This window comes from Streptopelia decaocto (assembly GCF_964273445.1).
Source record: "Streptopelia decaocto genome assembly, chromosome: 1".
NCBI lineage: Eukaryota > Metazoa > Chordata > Aves > Columbiformes > Columbidae > Streptopelia > Streptopelia decaocto.
Genome location: NC_138663.1, coordinates 31,352,071 through 31,372,622, shown reverse-complemented (window position 1 = coordinate 31,372,622; position 20,552 = coordinate 31,352,071). Strand labels below are relative to the sequence as shown.

At 38.1% G+C, this 20,552-nt stretch overlaps 1 protein-coding gene across 3 annotated transcripts in view; it reads right to left on the bottom strand.

The window, feature by feature from the left end:
• Positions 1-20,552, bottom strand: part of CNTN1 (contactin 1) — a 245,585-nt gene that overhangs the window by 71,675 nt on the left and 153,358 nt on the right. For all 3 annotated transcript variants that reach the window (XM_082057174.1, XM_082057175.1, XM_082057176.1), the window contains 2 exons: positions 15,406-15,535; positions 2,692-2,821 (listed from right to left, as the gene is read on the bottom strand). In XM_082057174.1, the coding sequence (XP_081913300.1) occupies positions 2,692-2,821; positions 15,406-15,517 (242 nt within the window). In that variant the 5' untranslated portion in view covers positions 15,518-15,535. The remainder of the gene's footprint in view (positions 1-2,691; positions 2,822-15,405; positions 15,536-20,552) is intronic.

Sequence of the window (20,552 nt, the reverse complement as noted above, 5' to 3'; positions counted from 1 at the left end):
AAAACATTGCACAAAATGTGTAACTGTGAAGAGTAATAATTAAAAACTGTTTTCTTCTGAATTTACTAAAGACAAAACACAATCATATTTTTATGATGTATCCTATTTTTCTCTGAATACAATATCAATTTATATTCATTCACAAAACAAGACTACTCTGCAGTATGAAAAATTAAACTTAGCGAAGATAGTGATGCAGTCCTTGCTTCAATCCTGCCTCTTAAAAGGCAGCTCCTTCATTCCACAAAATCTGTGTTTAGGATCAGAATCATAGAGTCCCAGAATCATTTTGGTTGGAAAATACTCTCAAGATCATGGAGCCCAGCTGATCAACTTCATTCACATGGGTAGTTCTCATCAGGTTCAGCTGATGAGTGTTTCTCACACATGAAAATGCAGAGCAAGATGACTCGTGACACCCAGTTAGACACACTGAATTGAAAAGAAGTTGTGTCTCTTTAGAGTCGGGAATAAATACATACCTATATGTGTATATATATTTTTTTTTTTCTATAAACTGCCTAGGAGCTTGGAAAGGTGTATTAGTAAAATGTGTAGTTATCTATCTGTCTTCTCTTTTTCCAAGGCTGCTTTGAGTTTCTTCCAGCTAAGATGTAAAACTGCAGGAATATACATACAAAGATATGCACAGGTGAGTTAGGAACCATCCAAGAGGCTATACCCAAAGAGAGCCTACAGAAAGAGAAGCTGTTTGAAGAAACCTTAGAAATGCTAGAACCACCAAGAGACCTATGAAATCTCTAAAGATTGCAGAAAAGCTACAGAAAAGAAAAAAAAATCACTGATAATCACCAGCATGTATTTGCATGACCTTTAGGTCATTTTGGGAGAAACATCAGAGTACTCTGAGGTCCATGATCTACATACAGGACTGGGGACTAAAGGACTCATATCTTGTCCACACACAAGTATGTTAACTTTCAAAGCAGTGTTGAAAGCTCCATGAATTACGGGAAAAAAATGGATCCCTAGAAACTGCATTAAGTATTTGAACTTTAGCAAGGGTGGAGGACCATCAAATACAGAAGGAAGAGTGGATGAATGCTTAACAAACAGTGAAAATAAGGAACTTCTAAAAGAAGTCTAAGAAGGTGAATGGTCAGAAAAAACTAAAGTGGCAGGAAGGACTTAACTGCCTCTGAAAGAGGAAAATTTTGGCTAATGACCTGGTAAAGGGCTAAGAAATGAAGACAATATTTTGAGGTAGACTAAAATAATGGCATCAGGAAATAAGGAACGTGGCCTTATTCTCTATTGCAATTATCATATCAGCTATCAGCACTAATTGTCAGATCTGTTCCTAAATAAAAGAGCTCTGGAGGTGCAAGGCAATTCTTCCAGGGTGACTTCACTAATTCAGATCTTGCAGAGCCCATGACAGATAAAGAAGAATGCTAAAATTCATGAAGAGTCTGTAATCACTCAGTAGATGGTATGTTTACACAGTCTTGCAGATAGCGTGGAGGAGTCTCTGGACAGACTGGAAGTGATGGGTAAGTAGATCAGAAGGGAACTGAATCTAAATGTATCTGATCTCTCCACACTTCCGGTTCTTCCCAAACATGGGGAGAGAGCAAACAAGTGCAAGAGCAAAATGCCATGTAGCAAAATTTGTAAAGACGTGAGAGCCAGGGATAGTATTCAACAGGGGTATTCTAGTTTCCCCTCAAATCCTTCAGTAACAGGAGGTACAGTACAGGTAAACAACCTGTAAGTGTATTTTAAAAAGGCAATGAAGACCAGTTAAGCTGTTTATACCGAAGAATACCATAGTTGACCACAATATTGTAACAGATTTAAAAGAATGGCCAGCAGACTCAACTGCTTTTTCTGTCTTAGAAGCCAGAGTTTAGGAAGACACACAAGTGAGTATTGGGGGCAGACTGTAGGATAATCTAATGAAATAGATCTCGTTTTCTGGCAAGAAATTGCATCTGTCTGTTAGTATGATGACAGTAGTTTTCTGCCGATTACTAAGTTCTAAATTAGTCATGGTCTCAAAAGTGACAATCTTAAGTACATTTCTCTGTACATAATGAAGAGATAATAGCCGACAAACTCATATGGATGCCTCGAAATCTCACAACGAAGCGGAATTGCCCTGCTAATAACAATACAATTATTGTGAAAGAGGTCATGTGTGAATCTCTAATAAAACTAGCTGAAACATTTTCCTAGAACGTTTTTTCCTGTCTTCAGTAGCATAGCTGACGCATTCATGAGCATCTCTCTACAATATGGTGGATGCAAAAGCAATATAGGATGTAGAATATCCAGGTTCAACAGCTAGTCCTGCTTTTTTTTCAGAGTAAAATAGGATAAAAAATCTGTTCTGAATTAAAAAGAACAAGGACTTGGAACTCAGTCATCCTTAGCTTAAGCTAGATAGTCTCTTAATTACTGCTTAATGGTCACTTTTTTTTAATTTGTTTTGCATCTGGATCAGTATTCCTTTCAAAAACTGAAAACATCTAACATACTACTTCCAACGCTGTCTAGACATTCTGGCAGATTGAATCAAGGTTGATTTTTACTCAAAAATTGCAAATCTCCCCATTTTTTCTTGCCTTGAAGACTTCGTATCGACCTATTAGGACAGCTTAATGCTGCAACCTGAAACACTCACTGAGTAAAATCCATATGACCTGAAAATCAAAACAAGAGAGTTACCTGTAAGTAGGAAAAGGAATTGCTCGAGCCCTGCAGTTCATTGAAACTTGTCCATCTGAAGATTCTTCTGGGTAGATGGTATCAATGGGTTGCTCCTCAAAAACAGGTCCATAACCTTTGTTTCCTTCCTCTGAAAAACAGTTTGAAATTAATAATTTTATAATTAGTGGGCAAATTGAAGAGGAACTTGCATCATACCTACTGCATTCAAAATGCAAAGGCTATATAGTGAGCCCTGCAAAACCAAGCATCAACAAAAACAGAGCACTACAGTTAACAGAAGTGCTGGCCTTTCTTCACTGACCACATTCCTGCCCTCTGAGAACAAAAGTAATTTAAACTATGTTCCTGTAAAACTGCCTTCTCTGCCTTCATAAATTATTTGGTGGAGATAATAATAAATTGAAAATATGCCCTTTAGGAATGCAGGGAAACCAACTTATTTCACAGAGGCCAACAAATTCTCATCAAACAGGTCCAGTCGCAAAATAACTATTCAAACATTAAGTGCTGCTTACCTTACAACCTAATCAACTCCAATTGCTTTATACATTTGGAAAGAATCTTTACTGAATCAGACAAAATAATGTTGGCCATTTAATTGTTTCCAGAACATATTTCTGTCCTTCCTTTCACACTTAGGTGTATGTATATGTTAACTCTCTCTCCTAAAAAATAAAATTTTTAAAAAGCCCCAATCAAAAATCCTATAAGTTTTTAAAGTCAAGCACTTAAAGGTGAATAAATGTCAAACAGGCTGGACAACTATTTTTTTTAATCTTTACCCTCCATTTGCTGATGCTGTTGTAAAGGCTACAGGCTCTGCCCACCCTTGCTGTGTTCCCTTCTCGTTTATCTCCTCCAAGCGTACAAGACTGCTCTTCGGGGTCTGTAAACTCAAGACTAGGAACAAAGATGGAACACTATGGGAAAGTTCCACTCAGCAAATCCAGGATGTAACTTTTTTCTGTGAAAACACCAAATGCCTCTTCTGAGATTCACCTAACAGTGTGGACAACTGTAAGCAAACTCACAGGAAAAGCAAAGTAAATGACTGCTACCAGGTTCACTTTCCATTCGAGTTCAGAGTCTTGCTCCAAATCCTAGAGATGCCAGAGATCTGGGAAATGACTGCAGGAATCTTGTAATACAAGGGAAACACACACAGTTTTCCTAATAAGAGATTTAGAGATGGCTCAACCTTTCTGGCTTAAAAGTTTCCAAAAGCAATGGTTAAGGATGGAAAAATCTTAACATCTTGCAATATTATCTGTGCTGCCGAAAAATCCGCTACAGGACTTGTAACGCTACATTTAAAAAATCTTCACAGATCAAGAGATAAACTGGCAATGTAACAGCTGAATATCCTTAAATCAAATTAGAATTTTGTACTCATCCCCTTAAAATTTTTGCCTTTTGTTATAAAGCATTTCAGACTAAATTAAGCAGGTTTTATAAAACCTAAAAGAGAAGAAAGCATCTATCTATATAAGTAAAGAATGTAAATAATATCCATGCCAAAATATCTTCTGCAGATATCTTTTTTATTGTTCCACATTCATAGACAGACACTAGCAGACAACTCATTACAGATAAAAAGTAAGCTCCCTTTCCAATTCAATTTGGGGAAAAAAAATCACTGTTTCCTCTGGGGACAGGAGCAGGTCCAGAAGGCGCTCTTATGCTGTGACACGTACGGTCAGGCAACTTCACTTTTTAAAAGCAATTCATGTAATGAGGAGGCTTTCAAAGAAGAAAAGAAGAGCAACTAGAAAGAAAGGCAGAGCTTTTGAAAAATGGTCTGCTTTCTTTGATATTTTAAAGCACACCACTATGTAAAAATCTACATATTGCTAGATCAAAAGAAGAAGGAATTTCAGACTGAAAAGGCAAGAATTACGTATTTGCTCAGGGCCTGGAATGACTGAGCCACACATCTTAAGGCACTTTCTGTGCAGTTCTTAAATACGAATACAGAATAACAAGGGGCTCTAGCAGCAGACAGCCATATCATATGCAGCTGACTCTTCCATCTCAGGTCTCAAATGATGCTACAGACCACTTCGGCATTTCATGGTGTGCATTTTTAATGCTGCCAGCACTATTAATTGAACTGAGTGAATGTCTGTTTTTCACACCTATCAAATACGCTTTACAATGGCACTTCTGCTGCAATCTACTATGAAATCAGGTTTCAGATGTCTGGCTGAACAGAAAAAAAAGATATGCAGATGGCATGTCAGGTGTGACAACCAATAAACCTCTCATTCTTGGTCACAAGCTGAGTGAGGACCAGTGATACGCAAACAGCATGGGGGAGAAAAGGGAAGAGAAAAGGTTTGTGGAAAGATAGGCAAGAAATGGTTACACGCCAAGTGAAGTACCAGATGTGTGTGACTCAGTTTGGAGGGTGAGGAAGGGCAGACTAGGAGTACAAGGAAAAAGATCAGTTAATAGAAGTTTACTTACAAGAAAAAGGGGGGGAAGTAAAAGTAGGGAAAGGAAGAAGGAAACGGATGTGTTAGATAAACTGGATGAGAACAAAAGCACATTTCATCTGTTCTGGTCCTGCTTTACACATGAAGATGGACTTAATGATCTCTCAAACACTCTCACTGCCCTATTTCCTGGACACATTTCTTGTGATTTATATTTTTCATTGGAGAAAAAGCTATAATCTAATTCTGATTATTTGAAGCGCTCTTCAGTGAATTCTGCAAATGAGATTCAGGTTTTTCAGCGGTGCTGAAATGTATTAGGCAGTCTTTGCCAAGTTCAAGAAAAACTCCACACAGCTGATGAGAACATGAATTCTATAAAAGAACCAATGTTGCTGGGAGGTGTCCCCGTCACCCCTTCTCCAAGCGATACTCTCCAGCTGGGCAGTGCCTTTCTCCCTCTAGGCATTCCTGCTGCAGCTCTCATGTTTGTCTGACTTCTTAGGTAGCTGCAAAGGCTAAAGAGTGGAAATCTATTCACTTCCAGCTTTTTGGCTCAGATTTCTGCCAGTTTAGCGAGGTGAATCTGCGAACCATCTGAAACGATCTGAAAGAACCACTGCCAAGCAAGATAGATTTATCTGAAAGCCTAACCACTTCTGGCAGATGAGCTACCAAATTCTATTAGTTCACCTTTACGTCCCTGCACAAGCCTGTGAGAGGTCATAATATAAAATATCCAACACATTCAGAGAAAAGATACCAAAAGGATGTCTGAAAATAACAGTCAGAAACCACCTGAGGCAGACATTTTCAAGACATCTCAAGAAATGTCATCAGAAGGGGGAAAAGAAAGGCACAACTAAAAGCCTTATTCAGTGCATCCTAAATTTGTATATATTTAATTCAGGAAATATCTAACTTTTCCATATAAAACTAATTTTTTTAAATGAACCAGCTTTTCATGACTTACTTTTGCATGGTAAACAGTACTGTAGGAACAGAGAGACAAAGGGGTTTTCCAGCCCATATACACTCCTCTTGTATTACATAGGTCTTAAAAAGAAAAATAAAAACCAACTCAGTAGCTGATCACCCTGGTATCAATCCTGCATGGATCTCCCTTCACCTCACTTCTTTCCATGTTCTAACCATTTTTCCACTCAAATGGTCTTGCAACCTCTGTGTGCCCTGCTCCTGGTTTTCCCCCTCATGTCCATATCCAATTTGACAAGGAAATTACGCTTATCTATAATGGGAATGCAAAACTTTTCAATATAGCCTTCATATAGGTCAACTTACTTATGTCAGGTAAATTTGGCATCAATTTAACAACATAGAAGACAAATTCTTACTTGATTTTTGAAAGATGAACGACTTCAGCAAAGCTGCCATGGATGTCACTGTAACATTGGTAGGAAGAAGGGAAGGGACTGATTTATCAAAGCTAAATGCAGTTATTGTACGTTAAAATACCCTAAATTAACCAAGTGACTTTCCAGCTTAGCTTACAGGTCTTTATTCAAAAATGCATTTGGGGAGACACTGTTTGTGACACTACAGGTTTTCTTTAACTGTCCTTTATAAGCACTTGCTGCAGATAGGAAAAGAGCTGACTATGGATGGAGAGAGTTTGGTCTCTTGGTCAGTTTGGGATTTGAGGATCAGGAGCCTGAGATGTGGAGAAGATACACGGTAAGAGCATCCCAAGGATGAAGCCTTAGACACTGTGGAAAACGGGAGGAAGCAGTTGTTAGGTTATTTTGTAGGAATGGCAAAGTGATCTTGGGCTGCTTGTACATTATAGTGATGAAGAGAAATAGATATATCTAGGAGAAGGAGATGGCATAACTAGAAAACTGCTTGGGATAAAACTGGGAAGGGAATCAGAGGAACCAAAACAGAGAAAAAGGAAAGTTTGTGTGGTATAAATAAGGTGCCAGAGAAATACCATCCAGTGTAGACATCATAACACAGGGCTTGGCAGAAATGTGGAAGGGGTTAGGGGAAAAGTGAAGGAAATTCTCACCACCTAGGAAAGGGTGAGCAGTGGTCAGCTACACACTAACATACACACACAGAGCTCAGCTTCTTCGCTCTTCCCAAAACACTACTCTGAACAAATACTCTGTGTCCTAATACCTGAATGATTGCATAAATTGTTCAGAAAATACCTTTTCAGCTGCATTTTCTTGGTTTGGCATTATCCCCATTGTGACAACATGTTTTTGTCAAATTTCTTATTATCTAGACTTTTCATGTCTGGGTCCCAGCCTGTCTGAGACATATGATGTAAGTACTCCTAATATTCAGGGAAACATGTCTTCCATTTTTTTCACTTTGGATTTTCCCTGATATATGAATTTTAGTCTTTTTAAACACAGGGAATTACTTACTTTTTTTTAAATTGCTAAAAATCACTTAAAAAGCGTGACTGATTACCTGGCGTTTCTCCTTATCTGATCTTGGTAGATCCTACGAGATCTACAATACCAAATCATCTCAAAAGGTGTCTTTTTGACTGATTCTAAAACCCCTCAATAAGGGCTGCTGCTTTATTCTGCTTTGGTGAGACCTCACCTGGAGTCCTGTGTACAGCTCTGGAGCTTTCAGCACAGGAAAGATATCAATCTGTTGGAGAGGGGCCAGAGGAGGCCACAAGAATGATCAGAGGGCTGGAACAGCTCTGCTGTGAGGACAGGCTGAGAGAGTTGGGGTTGTTCAGCCTGGAGAACAGAAGGTTTTGGGGAGAACTTACTGAGGCCTTTCAGTACTTAAAGGAGGCAAAGATAGGAACAGACTTTTTAGCAGGGCCTGTTATGATAGGACAAGGGATAATGGTTTAAAACTAAAAGAGGGGCTATTCAGGCTAGATATAAGATTTTTTTACATTGAGGATGGCGATCACTAGCACAGGTTGCCCAGAGAGGTGGTAGATGCCTTGTCCCTGGAGACATTCAAGGCCAGGCTGGATGGGGCTCTGAGCAACCAGATCTGCTTGCAGATGTCCCTGCTCATTGCAGGTGGGTTGGATGAGATGACCTCTGAATGGCCCTTCCAATCCAAACCATTCTATGATTCTAAGACTTATTAATTTATTTTAGCAAATCTTTTCCAGTGTCTAACAATAGTTATAATTAGAAGATTTTTAACATCTTCAACTTTCGGACCTTTTTGTCGAACTTTTTAATTTTGCTCAAAGTTCTCCTATTAGATGTGAGTTCATTTTCTGGTGTTTTACCTGCCTCTTGGGTCTTTCCTCTTGTTAGTAAGAAATAATGAAGAAGAAATTGCACCAAGAGTATTTGCACACAAACACTCATCTTGCTCTTCATATGCAATGGAAGTCCTTAAACATAATCTTTACATTCTACATCGTATTAAGCAACTATGCCAACCTGTTACTACCACAGACAATATAAAATCTTTAACCCAAAACATCAATTTCAGTGGATTAAGGTGCTGAGCAAATAATTCCTCTGTTGAAAGACAGCAGGGTTAGTTTGCTTGTTTCAACACCAGTCATCCAAATCACTTTCAGACAAGTCAATTTATTTTATTATCAGCTAATTTAGTCTTTACATGCATCTAATTTTTTTTGAAAATCGATTTTACTCGTAGATTAAGGATAATGTCATGAAGTAAAGCTGCTTGTAATTATGAAATTGCTGTGTGTGTGAACACAAGCGGAAAGGGAAGTAAAAAATATGTAGTTTATTTAGTTAAAAATATGTAGTCTAGTTTTTTAGTTCATAGGAGAAAACAGCAGTTCTTGAGCTTATTTTTTTTCCAATATGGAAAATTAAATAAAATCTAATTGTTTACTTTCATCTTACTCATTCTCAGCTGCAGACTGCATGTACTGCATATGTTTTTAGGGGTTATTTTATATGTGTGACAAATCATGGAACATAAAATGCTTTAATAGGCTTTTCTTATAGATAAGAGACACCACTATCTCAGACTTGCAGCACTCCAGGATCTCAAACCATAATGAGATGACACAGAGGAGATAAAGTTCAATAAATGAAGTGATAGCAAGAATAATAATTCCTTCTCTCTCTCTTTCTTTCTTTCTTTCTTGTCTACTCTATTGTGTACTAGAAACTCAGAGTGAGACTCTTGACTTAAAGTGTGGGATTTATCTCATGTAATTTTAAAAGTTACGGATTTTGTCCAAACTATTCATATGGGCTTTCACTACATGGGTCAGACAAGCATTTCCAGCCGGTAATTTGGTTATCCCATTCTCTCTTCATCAGCTACAGAGAGAGCTGAAACCTACAGCAAATACTTAACCCTTAGATGGTAAAACAAAGTGTGATAAATCTTTCATAACAGAGTCTGGATTTACCTGACCGTAGCTGTGCAACATGAGCTGGAGCCTCTGGGCTGAGCCCACCAGCCGAAGGCTGCTCCTGGCACTGAAGCCAGACCCCAACCCTCCCCCTGGAGCTGAACCTTTTGAGGCAGCTGTAGCACCAGCACTAAAAACAACAATGCACCTCCTGTTCCTTCCTAGCCAAAATTGAACATTCTCTAGTGGATGCCATAGAACTTGACACTTTTTTTCCATGAACCTTATAAAGAAACATATTGAAATAGTGATTTTGTTGATATACAGCAGCATAATTTCCACGATGCCAGACAACTCATCAGTTCCTTTTACAAACTTTCCAAACATTTTTTTGATGCAATACCTCTACATATTATTTACTGCCAGCACAGATACCATATTGAATCTATAAATGATAAATCTCAAAGTGTGAGTTTAATCTATTAAGTTCCTGGGATGAAACTACTGCCTCTTTAGGTATCTGTCTTCATGGGATTGTAAAGTTTGGGGAGCTTTTCTAAATCCATTTATGAAGCAGAATTTAGTGCTCAGATTAAATAGGACATTAGATATGACAAGTGAGTATGCGTTAAGCTGGAGGCAGCTTTATATTTTAAACAGAGCCAAGAAAATGGTAACCCCAGGAACCTGGCTCACAGTGGCTGCAGGAGGACATCCTACCTGTGTGCAGTACTTCATTTAACCGAGTCAGACTCTTCACCACCACCACCACCAATTTTTTACAACTCTTTCTAGGTTCAGACATGATCTTCTCTTTTTTTTCTACCAGCTCTACACTCGGGGAGCTTCAGAGAGTTCGGAATTGCCTGGATCGCACCGATGAGGTGAGAATTGGCCGTGAGTGCAGTGTTTTCCAGGACACCAGGTTAAAGGAGCAGGTTGCAGCACAGCAAACACACCACTACACATTCCCTCCAACTTTTGTTGCTACTTTCAGCACTGGGAATAACCTGGCTGGTGTGTCACACAGGCAGGGAACACACACTAAGGAGGAGGGGGCTGATGATCTTGATCAGGACTTCTGTGTTACATGGCAGAACATTTGGAAAAGGGAAAAAAAGACCACTATGCTTACTGGTAGATGCAGCTACTAATATTTACACATTACTTCACAGTTAACTTTTAACTACCACCTTAATTCAAATATATCTATATTCTTCTGCTCATGGACAGTTGCCACACGCACACAGTGAGTAACTTTATACCTGATCTGAGACATTATTTTGTAGCAAACCTGAAGTGGATCATTCCTGCCATTTATTTAATTAAATTATTCATCCTGCCTGTCTTTTCAACATATTTATTCTCATATTTTGCATAATCAGTTTTCTTTCTAATCTGAGTACAGAAAGGTAGAAAACCAGAAAATTCTCAAAGGGAATAGTATATTGTAATTTTACTGTAAGTCTCTTTTACTGATGTCTCACAAAGACAGGTCAGTAGACCATGTCAGGACACTTGTGCATCATTCTTTCATATGGATAGCATGAGAATAAGGAAAAATGTTATAAATTAACATTTACTCTCACTTTCTAATTTGATACAATGATTTCAAGCAAGTCTTCATTTTCTACATTCTTTACAAGATATAGCTTTTCATGTTGTTTTTCAGGGTAGTTATAATCTACATTCCATGCAGCAGCTGCGAAATATTCTTCACATAGGAGTGAAAAAAAAATCTTTTAACTCCATCCTTATTTAAAAAGTTATTCATGCTTCGTCAATTTTTAAAAAAGTTATATATTTCAAGTGATACGCCAGAAATGGTGGATATATAGTTATGTGGCAATTCCTTGGGAAAGTGGTTTTAATAGGAAGTCAAATGTAAGATCAAGTCACTTCACTCAAATGATTCACACACTGTGAAATGTACAAAAGATTTTTAATGGATGCCTACTTGTATATTTGCCTTATTTGTTCTAAAATGTCTTTAATCTCACTAAATCCTTAAATTAAAATAGACAAAAAAAGAGAAGTAATTGAATCTTAATAAGGGAAATAGCTGATTAAACAAAATGGAGTAACTGTTCCCTTAACCACTGCTTAGGACACTCGGGCTTCTGGAAGGGCTCACAGATCCAGCAGCATTTTAAAGGTGCTTTACTCAGGAGGAACAACTTGTACGCATCAAAGAGAAAAACATTAGTGTGTAAGGTACCATATGCAAAAGAAACTGACAGAGAAATTATGATGGATATCACTGAAACAGAGTGAAGGGCTAGCAGTAAAACATGCAGGGCTATAATATGCCTATGAATTCATATGTTCAGAAACTACAGCGGGTGTAATCTAAGGCCTTGATCCTTCAAACACTTTTGTACATGCATTCAACTCCATAGTAAAAAAATGCCATGCTCCATGACCAGAAGACCAAACCTCCATATACTAAAAGGGAGTGATAAAAAAATAAATGGAGGAAAGATCTGAACGATCTTCAAGACCTACAGATTGCATACTTCAACAACAACAACAACAACAAAAATGTTTTGCTTTAAAAAAGGCAAAATAATATGAATTTTACTTTCAGAATATCTGTGCATAAACCATTTCATTTTGAAGATAATTGTAAGAAGGTTAGCAGTAGGATTTTAATGAATAAGTTTCTAATCATTCTGTTGTAATGAAAATATCTTTTCAAAGAAAGATGGTAACAGTTTTACTAAGCAATGGCTAAAAGGGCTTCTGATGGAAATAGTAAGATCTTCACCTTCATCTTTAGGAAGGGTAAAATGCTAATACTGTTTCCTTAAAGCAAATAATAAAGAGACAGCATTTAAAGTACTTATTTAAGTTCATTAAAAGCCTCTCATATTATTTCAGGAATTCAATCCATTACAAAATTTAAGTACGTAAGTTGAGGCAAAACAATAACTTTACTTATGAACACAATGTTAAGCACAAGTTCAGGTCCTATCCTGGACAAGAATCAACTGGATTCTAAAAACACCACAAATTGTAATGTGAATGTCAATAGTAAATTGCACTGAAAAGTTTTCCCAAGGTCAGTGTCAGAAAGAAGCTAAACCAGGTGTAAAACTTTAACACCCCATCACTCCACTGCACACTGACAAGGAATTATTTTAATTAGCATCCTTATTTTTCTAATGAGCCTTTTTCTTCTCTTTTCTCTTCCTGCTTCCTGTACACCTCTCAATTTCCCTGGCATTTAACACTGCTAAAGATGGTTGCTCAAATCATTTGGTATCACTCATCAGTATTGATCTACCTGGCAGTCTTGTATCCTTTTACATATTTTCACATGAGAGAGGGACAAAGAACTGTTGACACAGCACATGGCTAGATTAACCTTGAATGCCAATGGGTGATGAACAGAAGAGCCATGGACTCATTATTTTAACAGTCACTAAGTCATCAGGTGCCATATCGGCATTGCAAGCCTAGAAACCGTTTGATATTTAGAAGTATATCTCATACTGTTTGCAATATGTCACAGAAATGGGGACATACAAGTATCTAAGAAGCTCATGCTCAGAAACAAGATGGTCTGGGAATAAGCTAAAATATCTCTACCAGGCTCACAGGAAGGTTAACATGGCACTTCCAGGTTTCTGAACATTATGATCACAAAACACATTATTTATTGACAAAGTCAGACACTCTGGAGAAGCAGGAAAATGGTCTTCTAAGATCCAAGCAGGGACACAGCAGACAAGATAAACAAGTTTTAAGTATATTCACCCACTTTGTATTTTAGAAGAAAATGCATATCTCTCTTCAACAATTATGAATAATGACGTGTTGTGGTAAAAAGCTTTAAATAAGGTAGATTCTGGCCCTCAGCTAAGAAAATGTCTTTTCGAAACTACTGTTTCAGAGCAAATCCAGGTTATATATAACTTAATATTTGGGGGTTGGATTTTTTTTACTTCTCTCATAATCAAGTGGGAAAAATTGCATGCGGCATTCATGAGAAGCTTATGCGCTGAAGCAGCAACATGTTCACATCCACAAAACTCATGATGTAGAATTTCACGGCCTAGAAAGAAGATTCTGTCATCCTGAAGGAGAAGTACCAGTGTAAGGCAGCAAAATGCTAAAGGGACATCAGTTACCAAGAACCAGGCAGCACTCAAACAGAAAAAGTAACCACTCAAGCAGTCCCACTTCATATTATATGAAAGGGTTAGATTGTCTTTGGCAAGGCTGCCTCTACTTTTCTGAGCCGAAAAGATCAGGAGAATTACTTCTACCTCACACGTGTCAGTGAAATCCTTGAAAAGCCACGTAATTAATTATGTAGTTTTTCCTTTACAAGAAGTTTCAAGTATGAAAAGCTCCAACCCTTGGCAAATTTCTCCACTTATGTGTATGAATGGCAGGGTATAATTTGCTTGTCTTCTCAGGCTGCCTAGGGGAATGCCAGCCAGTGCCAAGCACAGCACTTTCAAACTTACTCATATTTGCCTGTCAGATTCTTAAATCATTTAGGTGATTCTTCCTTAAAAATGTGTTACTTAAAAAGTGATTCAAGAGCCGAACATATTGATCTCATGGGAAAGCCAGTGCTGGGCAAATTAGGAATGAAGGTGAAGAGCAGTAGCTGCTCTGCACAATCGCCCCACATGAGTCTTCCAAGTGTGTATGAAACATCACCAACGTGCTCAGAAATTCAGCAGGCTGTCTGATCGCCTCCTCATGTACACACCAAAATAACTGCACTCAGAAGCCCCATGTCTTACCAGTTTTCTGGCTTTACTACCTTTCACTAAAGCTTGGGGTCCTAGAGATTTTTGAAAATAAGGCATTAGGTTCCCTTAAATAGCAGAAGTGCTTTGGACATTTTTCATCATAAATAGGCTATCGGCTCATTTTGCACAAACCAAAATAGCCGCTAGAGTGACAAGCTGCATTTGGATATCCCAAGGTAAAAAGTAAAACAGTTTGATTAGAAATAAAATATCAGAGGAACAGAGTAATGTTGTTTTTTTTTTTTTGCTATTGATTCCTCCTACAGCCAAATGTAATCAAGTATTCATTAAGCGCAACAGAATACAGGGTGTTTGCGGCTTTTAATCTGTCTTTTGGAGAAACAAACAAACCAAAACTGTTGCTGAAGCAGACTTTTATACTTTTGGAGTAAGGTCATTATCCCAACCAACTCTGGTTCATTGATTTATATTGGATGTGCTAGATGGAAGGAAAGTCTAAAATTCAGACTTAGTAAAAGGATATGGATTTAACAGGACATCAAGGGCAACTTAGAAGTATGTTGCAGAGAGCCCAGATGTCAGGAGAAAGAGGAGAAGAGCCAAACTTTACCAGTAATAGGCATGAAATAACTTTTTTGGCAGTGTACTGACAATCATCGCAATGTTCCCTAAGGAATGATTTGCTGCTCTCATTTGCCTTGCACTGCTCAAAGTGCATTCTGAAAAGCAACTCTTATTGCAACTGTTCTATCAGTAAGCAAAATACCAAATTACTTACGGCTTTTTCATCAATTTATATCTGCAAGACTACATTTCAAGCACTACTGGAAAATATATATTACTCCTGTCTCATTGCAGAAGATGATCTCTGTCAAAACTTCTGATGTGTTTTGTGCAATGTTTGCTTCCCTTCAGTCAAGTAAGTGCACATTCCCCACTGATATGGCTGGTCATTGTAACAATTCTCAGCTTCTGCTTTTGGTTGATACATATTTAAAGAATCTAGAGAGAGAAATAGTTCTGTATACTGAATTAGAACAAACAAAACCAAACGTGTTCTGTATTCTTTCAAGCTCTGAATTATGGCTTCTATTGTAGTAAGTATGGTTCCTTACAGCTGCATTACTCACATTTAGTAATTCTTTGTATTTGGAGAAATAAACTAAAGCCATACAAACAGCATAATTGACCTTGAAATGCATAAAACTGAAAAGTTAGTTAAATGAATTGACATGGGAGGTCATCTTACCTGCCAGGCCAGAGACGAGACAGGGTGTAATAAGATGATAGATGAAGAGCCACATGGTTATCTTCTGTTCAGTGATTATCTTAAAAGGAATTGTGCCTTGCAATGCCAGCATTCAGAGAGCTAAAAATACCTGGTCAGAGAGAAAGAAAAAGGGGTGAATAATTCTGACATAAAGCTTCATCTCATATAACATTTAACTTACCATATTATCTGTCTAAACTCAAGAGCTGATATAGGATGGAGTCTTTAGAATAATGAATGCATTATCAAATTTCCTGGATCAAATTAACCATATCTGCTATTCAGAGAGAACATTGCTTGAGAGAGTTCAGTTTTTCTGGTGACAGTAAGTAATACAGTAAATGTTAATACTGAGCATCGTATTTTAGACTCATCTTCCTAAACCAAAATTATGCTTTGGATTGGATCTAGATCCTCTCTCTGAGAATACTTCACAGAATAAGAAATATTAAAATAGTACATGGTTTGTAATAAAATAAGGAAAGTCCACATTCTATCCTCCATTTCAGTAAATATATTACAACTAATGATTTCAAAGTCTGAAAAGAAAATCACAGTGAAACCTGAGTACATTAATCTCCTTCAGGATTAATTGATTTTGTATAGTATATCATTCCTTTTAAACATTTAACATACAATTCAAGATCCTCTGGAAAGGCAGTATTAATTTTTATGAGTTTTCTCATAAAAAATTGAAGTTTTAGAAACTCTGCCTGTATATATATTAGAACCAAGCTAAAGAAACATGCAGCTTCTTTTGAATACTCTAAGACTTTAAGTACCATTTTTCAGAATACTTCTATAACATTTTTTACTTCTTTCAATCAGAATACTTTGCTAATTTTTTGTTCCTCGCTGGTGGCTGTTATCTATTTCTTTAGGGCAATGCGTCATCATGTTTGCAGCGTGCAATTTTCTGTTTTGTTTAATGGATTGTTTGCTATGAATACACAAACGCATCCTTTACATTCATCACATCTTGTTCATACTTCTTCTCTTGATTGGTTCTGCAGTAGCACTGGTTAAGTTATGACCTTCACACAAAACTTAGAGTTGTATCTTAGGCACACACTGATACTATTCATTCCTCTCAGCATATCCATTTTATTAATATTTTATTATAAAATATGCTTATACATACTTGGATGCCCTTCAGTAATGTGAATCCTAGGTCAAGTTTACATGCTAAGGTGGCATTGTCACTTTTTGCAGGATCACGATGCTACTGTATCCAGCTTCCCATGCCAAGCACCGATGACTCCAATAGTGGCTTCTACCTGTTACCAAGATTCTTGCTCTTTCCAGGTCAAAATATTTACCCAATTGTTTTCTTTTTCCAAAATCCAAATGTTTTAGATCTTGGTTTGAAGCTGCCCAGTTTCCCAGCTCCAATAGCAAGAAATTGGCAGTTTTGAATTTCCAAGCACATATACAAATATATCTGACTCCTTGTGTATACTGGGGATAAATGCTGCTCTGATGAACAGAGAGCTTCTGTTTTAGCTGCTGCTGGAAAGGCCTGTCCCAGTCTACATGTCCCGTGTCTCTCCTTGAGGTGGCAAGAACATGTCTCAGCTATTGGGGCCTTACACTTGTCCCTTCTTCCTCAGAATAATGGTAAGAAGATTAAGACACTAAGAAGATGCTGAGTAGATATCTGCCAAGAAGATACCTGAACATGCCTTAGTGAGCTTTCCTCAGAGGAGAGTTTCATGGGGTGTTTTATTACATAGTATAGGAAAATGGCAAGAGATATCACAAGAGAATCATTTTGGTTCAGAAATTACAGCAGCTGTGGCACTTCACATTTTTCATTTTCTTAGCAGATGAAATCTGTAACAAACAGGTCAAAACTGCATTAGTTGCCATGACACTAAAATCATGGCTGTTACGTGAAAACAGTGCTCAGCAAAACACACAGAAGAGCTAAATGGTGATCCCCAGAACCTAAATTTATTTAGAAATATTCCCTGGAAAAAGGCTCTTCTATTGGTAACAATCCATATGCTTACTGTAGCTGGATCTATTTACTATGGATCCATACTCTCCCGCTTCTGTTGACACTAAGGTTTCTTCAGACTCTGTCACATAAAGCATATTCATAACTATTTCAGGCATCTACCTTAAATGATCAAGGTATGAACTACTGTGTCTATATGACTCCTCAAAAAAGACAGTGCTAGGCTAATACAAAAGTATAAAAACGACTTTGTATACTTTTCCAGCAACCATATCTTGGCTATGAAGCTTCTTGTGTTTTGACTCTGCCTTGCCTGGAACACTTATTTCCAAGTGACATGAATTAAATTGCATAGTTACACTGACATAATGCACATAATTAAACAGCAATGAAACAGGAACTCTGTTGGGAACAACGGTAATTACACAGTCACTCATGCTGACAATAATGGTGTTCAAATGTATTGATAGATGAAACTGTTAAGAGTAAACCTGTGTTCTCCCTCTAACATCACAGGCACCACTGCAGACAGAAGATCCCTCTTCCTTCTCTTTTGCAGAATCCAGGTTTGATTTTGGAAAGTTACCTTGCCCTCTGGCTCTCAAAAATTCCCTTCTGTTGGCTCAGGGAAAAATGGTTTGAACACCGGCTCAGATTACAGTAAATAAAAATTGTGTCAGTAAATGCTATAAATACTTCATTTTATTCAGATACAAAAATATCCTCCCTGCCAGGATTAAAATACTTTCCTTGCTCTCACTTCTTTCGGTTGAGTGGGTTCTGTATATATAGCACATCCATCCCTCCTGATTTGTCTCAGCTTGCGGACAAGAAGTGAGGCTGTTTCACATCGCTCTGCTGAATTTTGGCAGAACTGCCTGCTATGAGATGAGACAGCACACAGATTACTGTCTGTATGTCTGAAGTGGTGTGGCTGTACAGGATTTTACCACCCGGCTGCCCAAGGATGAGTCCGGGCGTATCTGAGGCAGCGGCACTGGGGCCGGAGGCAGCGCTGAGGGTTGCAGAGCTCACACAGCATCATCTGCCGCCTCTTTTGCTTCACAGCTCTCGACCCCTTTTTCTTCACAGAGAGAGAAGGATATCGCTGGCTAAGTGAAAATAATTCCTGAACAAAAGAACAGTCATCAGTACAACTCACTTTTCTCCCCTGTAAAAGCATAGCAGACATCTACCTGCAACTGTGTCAAGTTTAATTACTATTTAATGTTCGTTAACATATTTAGGTCCCTTATGACTGCTCAGTTTCCCAAAAGAGCCAGTCACCACTACAGAGCCTTTGCGTTGCTAGATTTGAGAAAAGTGGTGAGCTGGCTGGAGTGCAATCCTCCCAAAGGAGGTGGGGCAAAACTGGGACATTGCCTGCTGAATAGGAACCACATCTGACTTTGAACACAGGCACCTCCCAGAATGCTTCGCATTGTCTCACAGGCTCGCAGTGTCTCGTGATGCTTCATTAGGATGAGAGGTGTTCACAGGACACAAGGGTAGACCTGCCTGTCTATACTGCCCAGTTGTAAGGATTCTTTAATATCTCAAAATGCACTTTAGGAAAATGTCAACATTTTTTTCCATATTGTGTGTGGCTTTCTTCAGGTCTTCACCGCACACTTTGGCCTTCATTAAGCAGAAAAAGACATTTGTTTTACAGCTATGAAAATACCCACTGTTTTCCACCACCCCCCTACTGAATCCAAATATGTAGATGACATCATCACTTTGCAAGGACAGAAAGCATTCATAATGTTGACACAAAAAGAAATATGGAAGTCAGTTGAATAAAGATCATAAGATCAAAAGCAGTTCAAATAGACTACATAATTCACTAGATTCAAAATCACAAAGGGGTAGGAATATATATGGGAAAGCAGCTCAACAGTAGGGGATGCTAAAGGGGTGAAGAGGAACAAAGAAACAGAACTCAGCGTTCTGGGAGAGAAGGGTGTCCTATGGGACATGCACGTGGCATGTGGGAGGATGAAAGCAATAACCCAAACCAAACGGAGAGTCAGAAAGAAAGGCAGAGAGGGAAAGTGGTGGAGATGCAGGTAATGAAGGTGCATGAGGATTATCTGTTGACTGTCAGTAAATCTCAACCTTTAGCATGGTAAGATCTCTCCTAAACCTCCCTTGCTGAGGCATAATTGCTGCATCAGGCCCTCACCTCTGCTCAGGGCTCCCCTCAGGAGCCCAAAGTGCAGAAAAGGCAGAGACGGGGCAAAGGAATGTATTTAGGAGCCTTGGCTCAGTATGGCATGGACAGGTAAATCAAGATGTTTGTTACGATTCTCATTTCCTGGTATATTATGAAAATGACACACATTCAAGTTTCAGAACTGGTAGAGATTCCGTCCAGACTAGACTATAAATAGGTACAATGATCCAGAAGAAATCTCTGGTTCTCCACCCTTTTTCAAAACATGAATGTATATAATTGCAATAATTCACTAGTAAATTAGCACAGTAGCAAGTTATAATCAAAGCCTTTTAGGAGCCACACAATACTTCAAGCTAATCAATGTTTTGTATCTGTTTTTACTTCAGGCTCTTTTAGTGATTTTACTAAGCATCTAATTGCTTGTTATCTTGATTTTCAAAAGAGTTGGCATTTTTTGCTATGGTAACTAACTCCTCATAAATCTCATTAGGTGCTCAGAATTTAAAGTCACTGAGAAACTTTTGAATTTAACAAAAATAATGATGTAGATTGCATATTGTTTATTGTATCACCCTCTGACCTTTTCTACTATTTTGGTCTTTGCTATTTAATTTCGTGATCATTCAACAAGTTTGGGCATTCTAAGTTAGACTGTGCCATTAGAAAGGACGCTTCACCTTATTCAAAAATTTGGCTTCTCAGCCATCATCCACAACCCTGTTCTTTACTCCTGAAACCAATACCTTAGGCACTAGCATTTACTAGCCTACTCCATTACCAGAAAGGTGATGACAGTGAAGCTTCTTGCCGTTGCACAGATTTATCTCATTACAGTGGTCTGGGTTTACTGTAAGTAAACTTCCAAGCCAGCCCTGCTCTTACAGCACTGTTGTGCCTACAGAAGGCTTTAGATGTTAGCTGGCTATCTCTTAAGACTCCAGAAATGCCTTTAGTTCCCTTCAGAAAGGCTCATAGAAAAGCTTCATT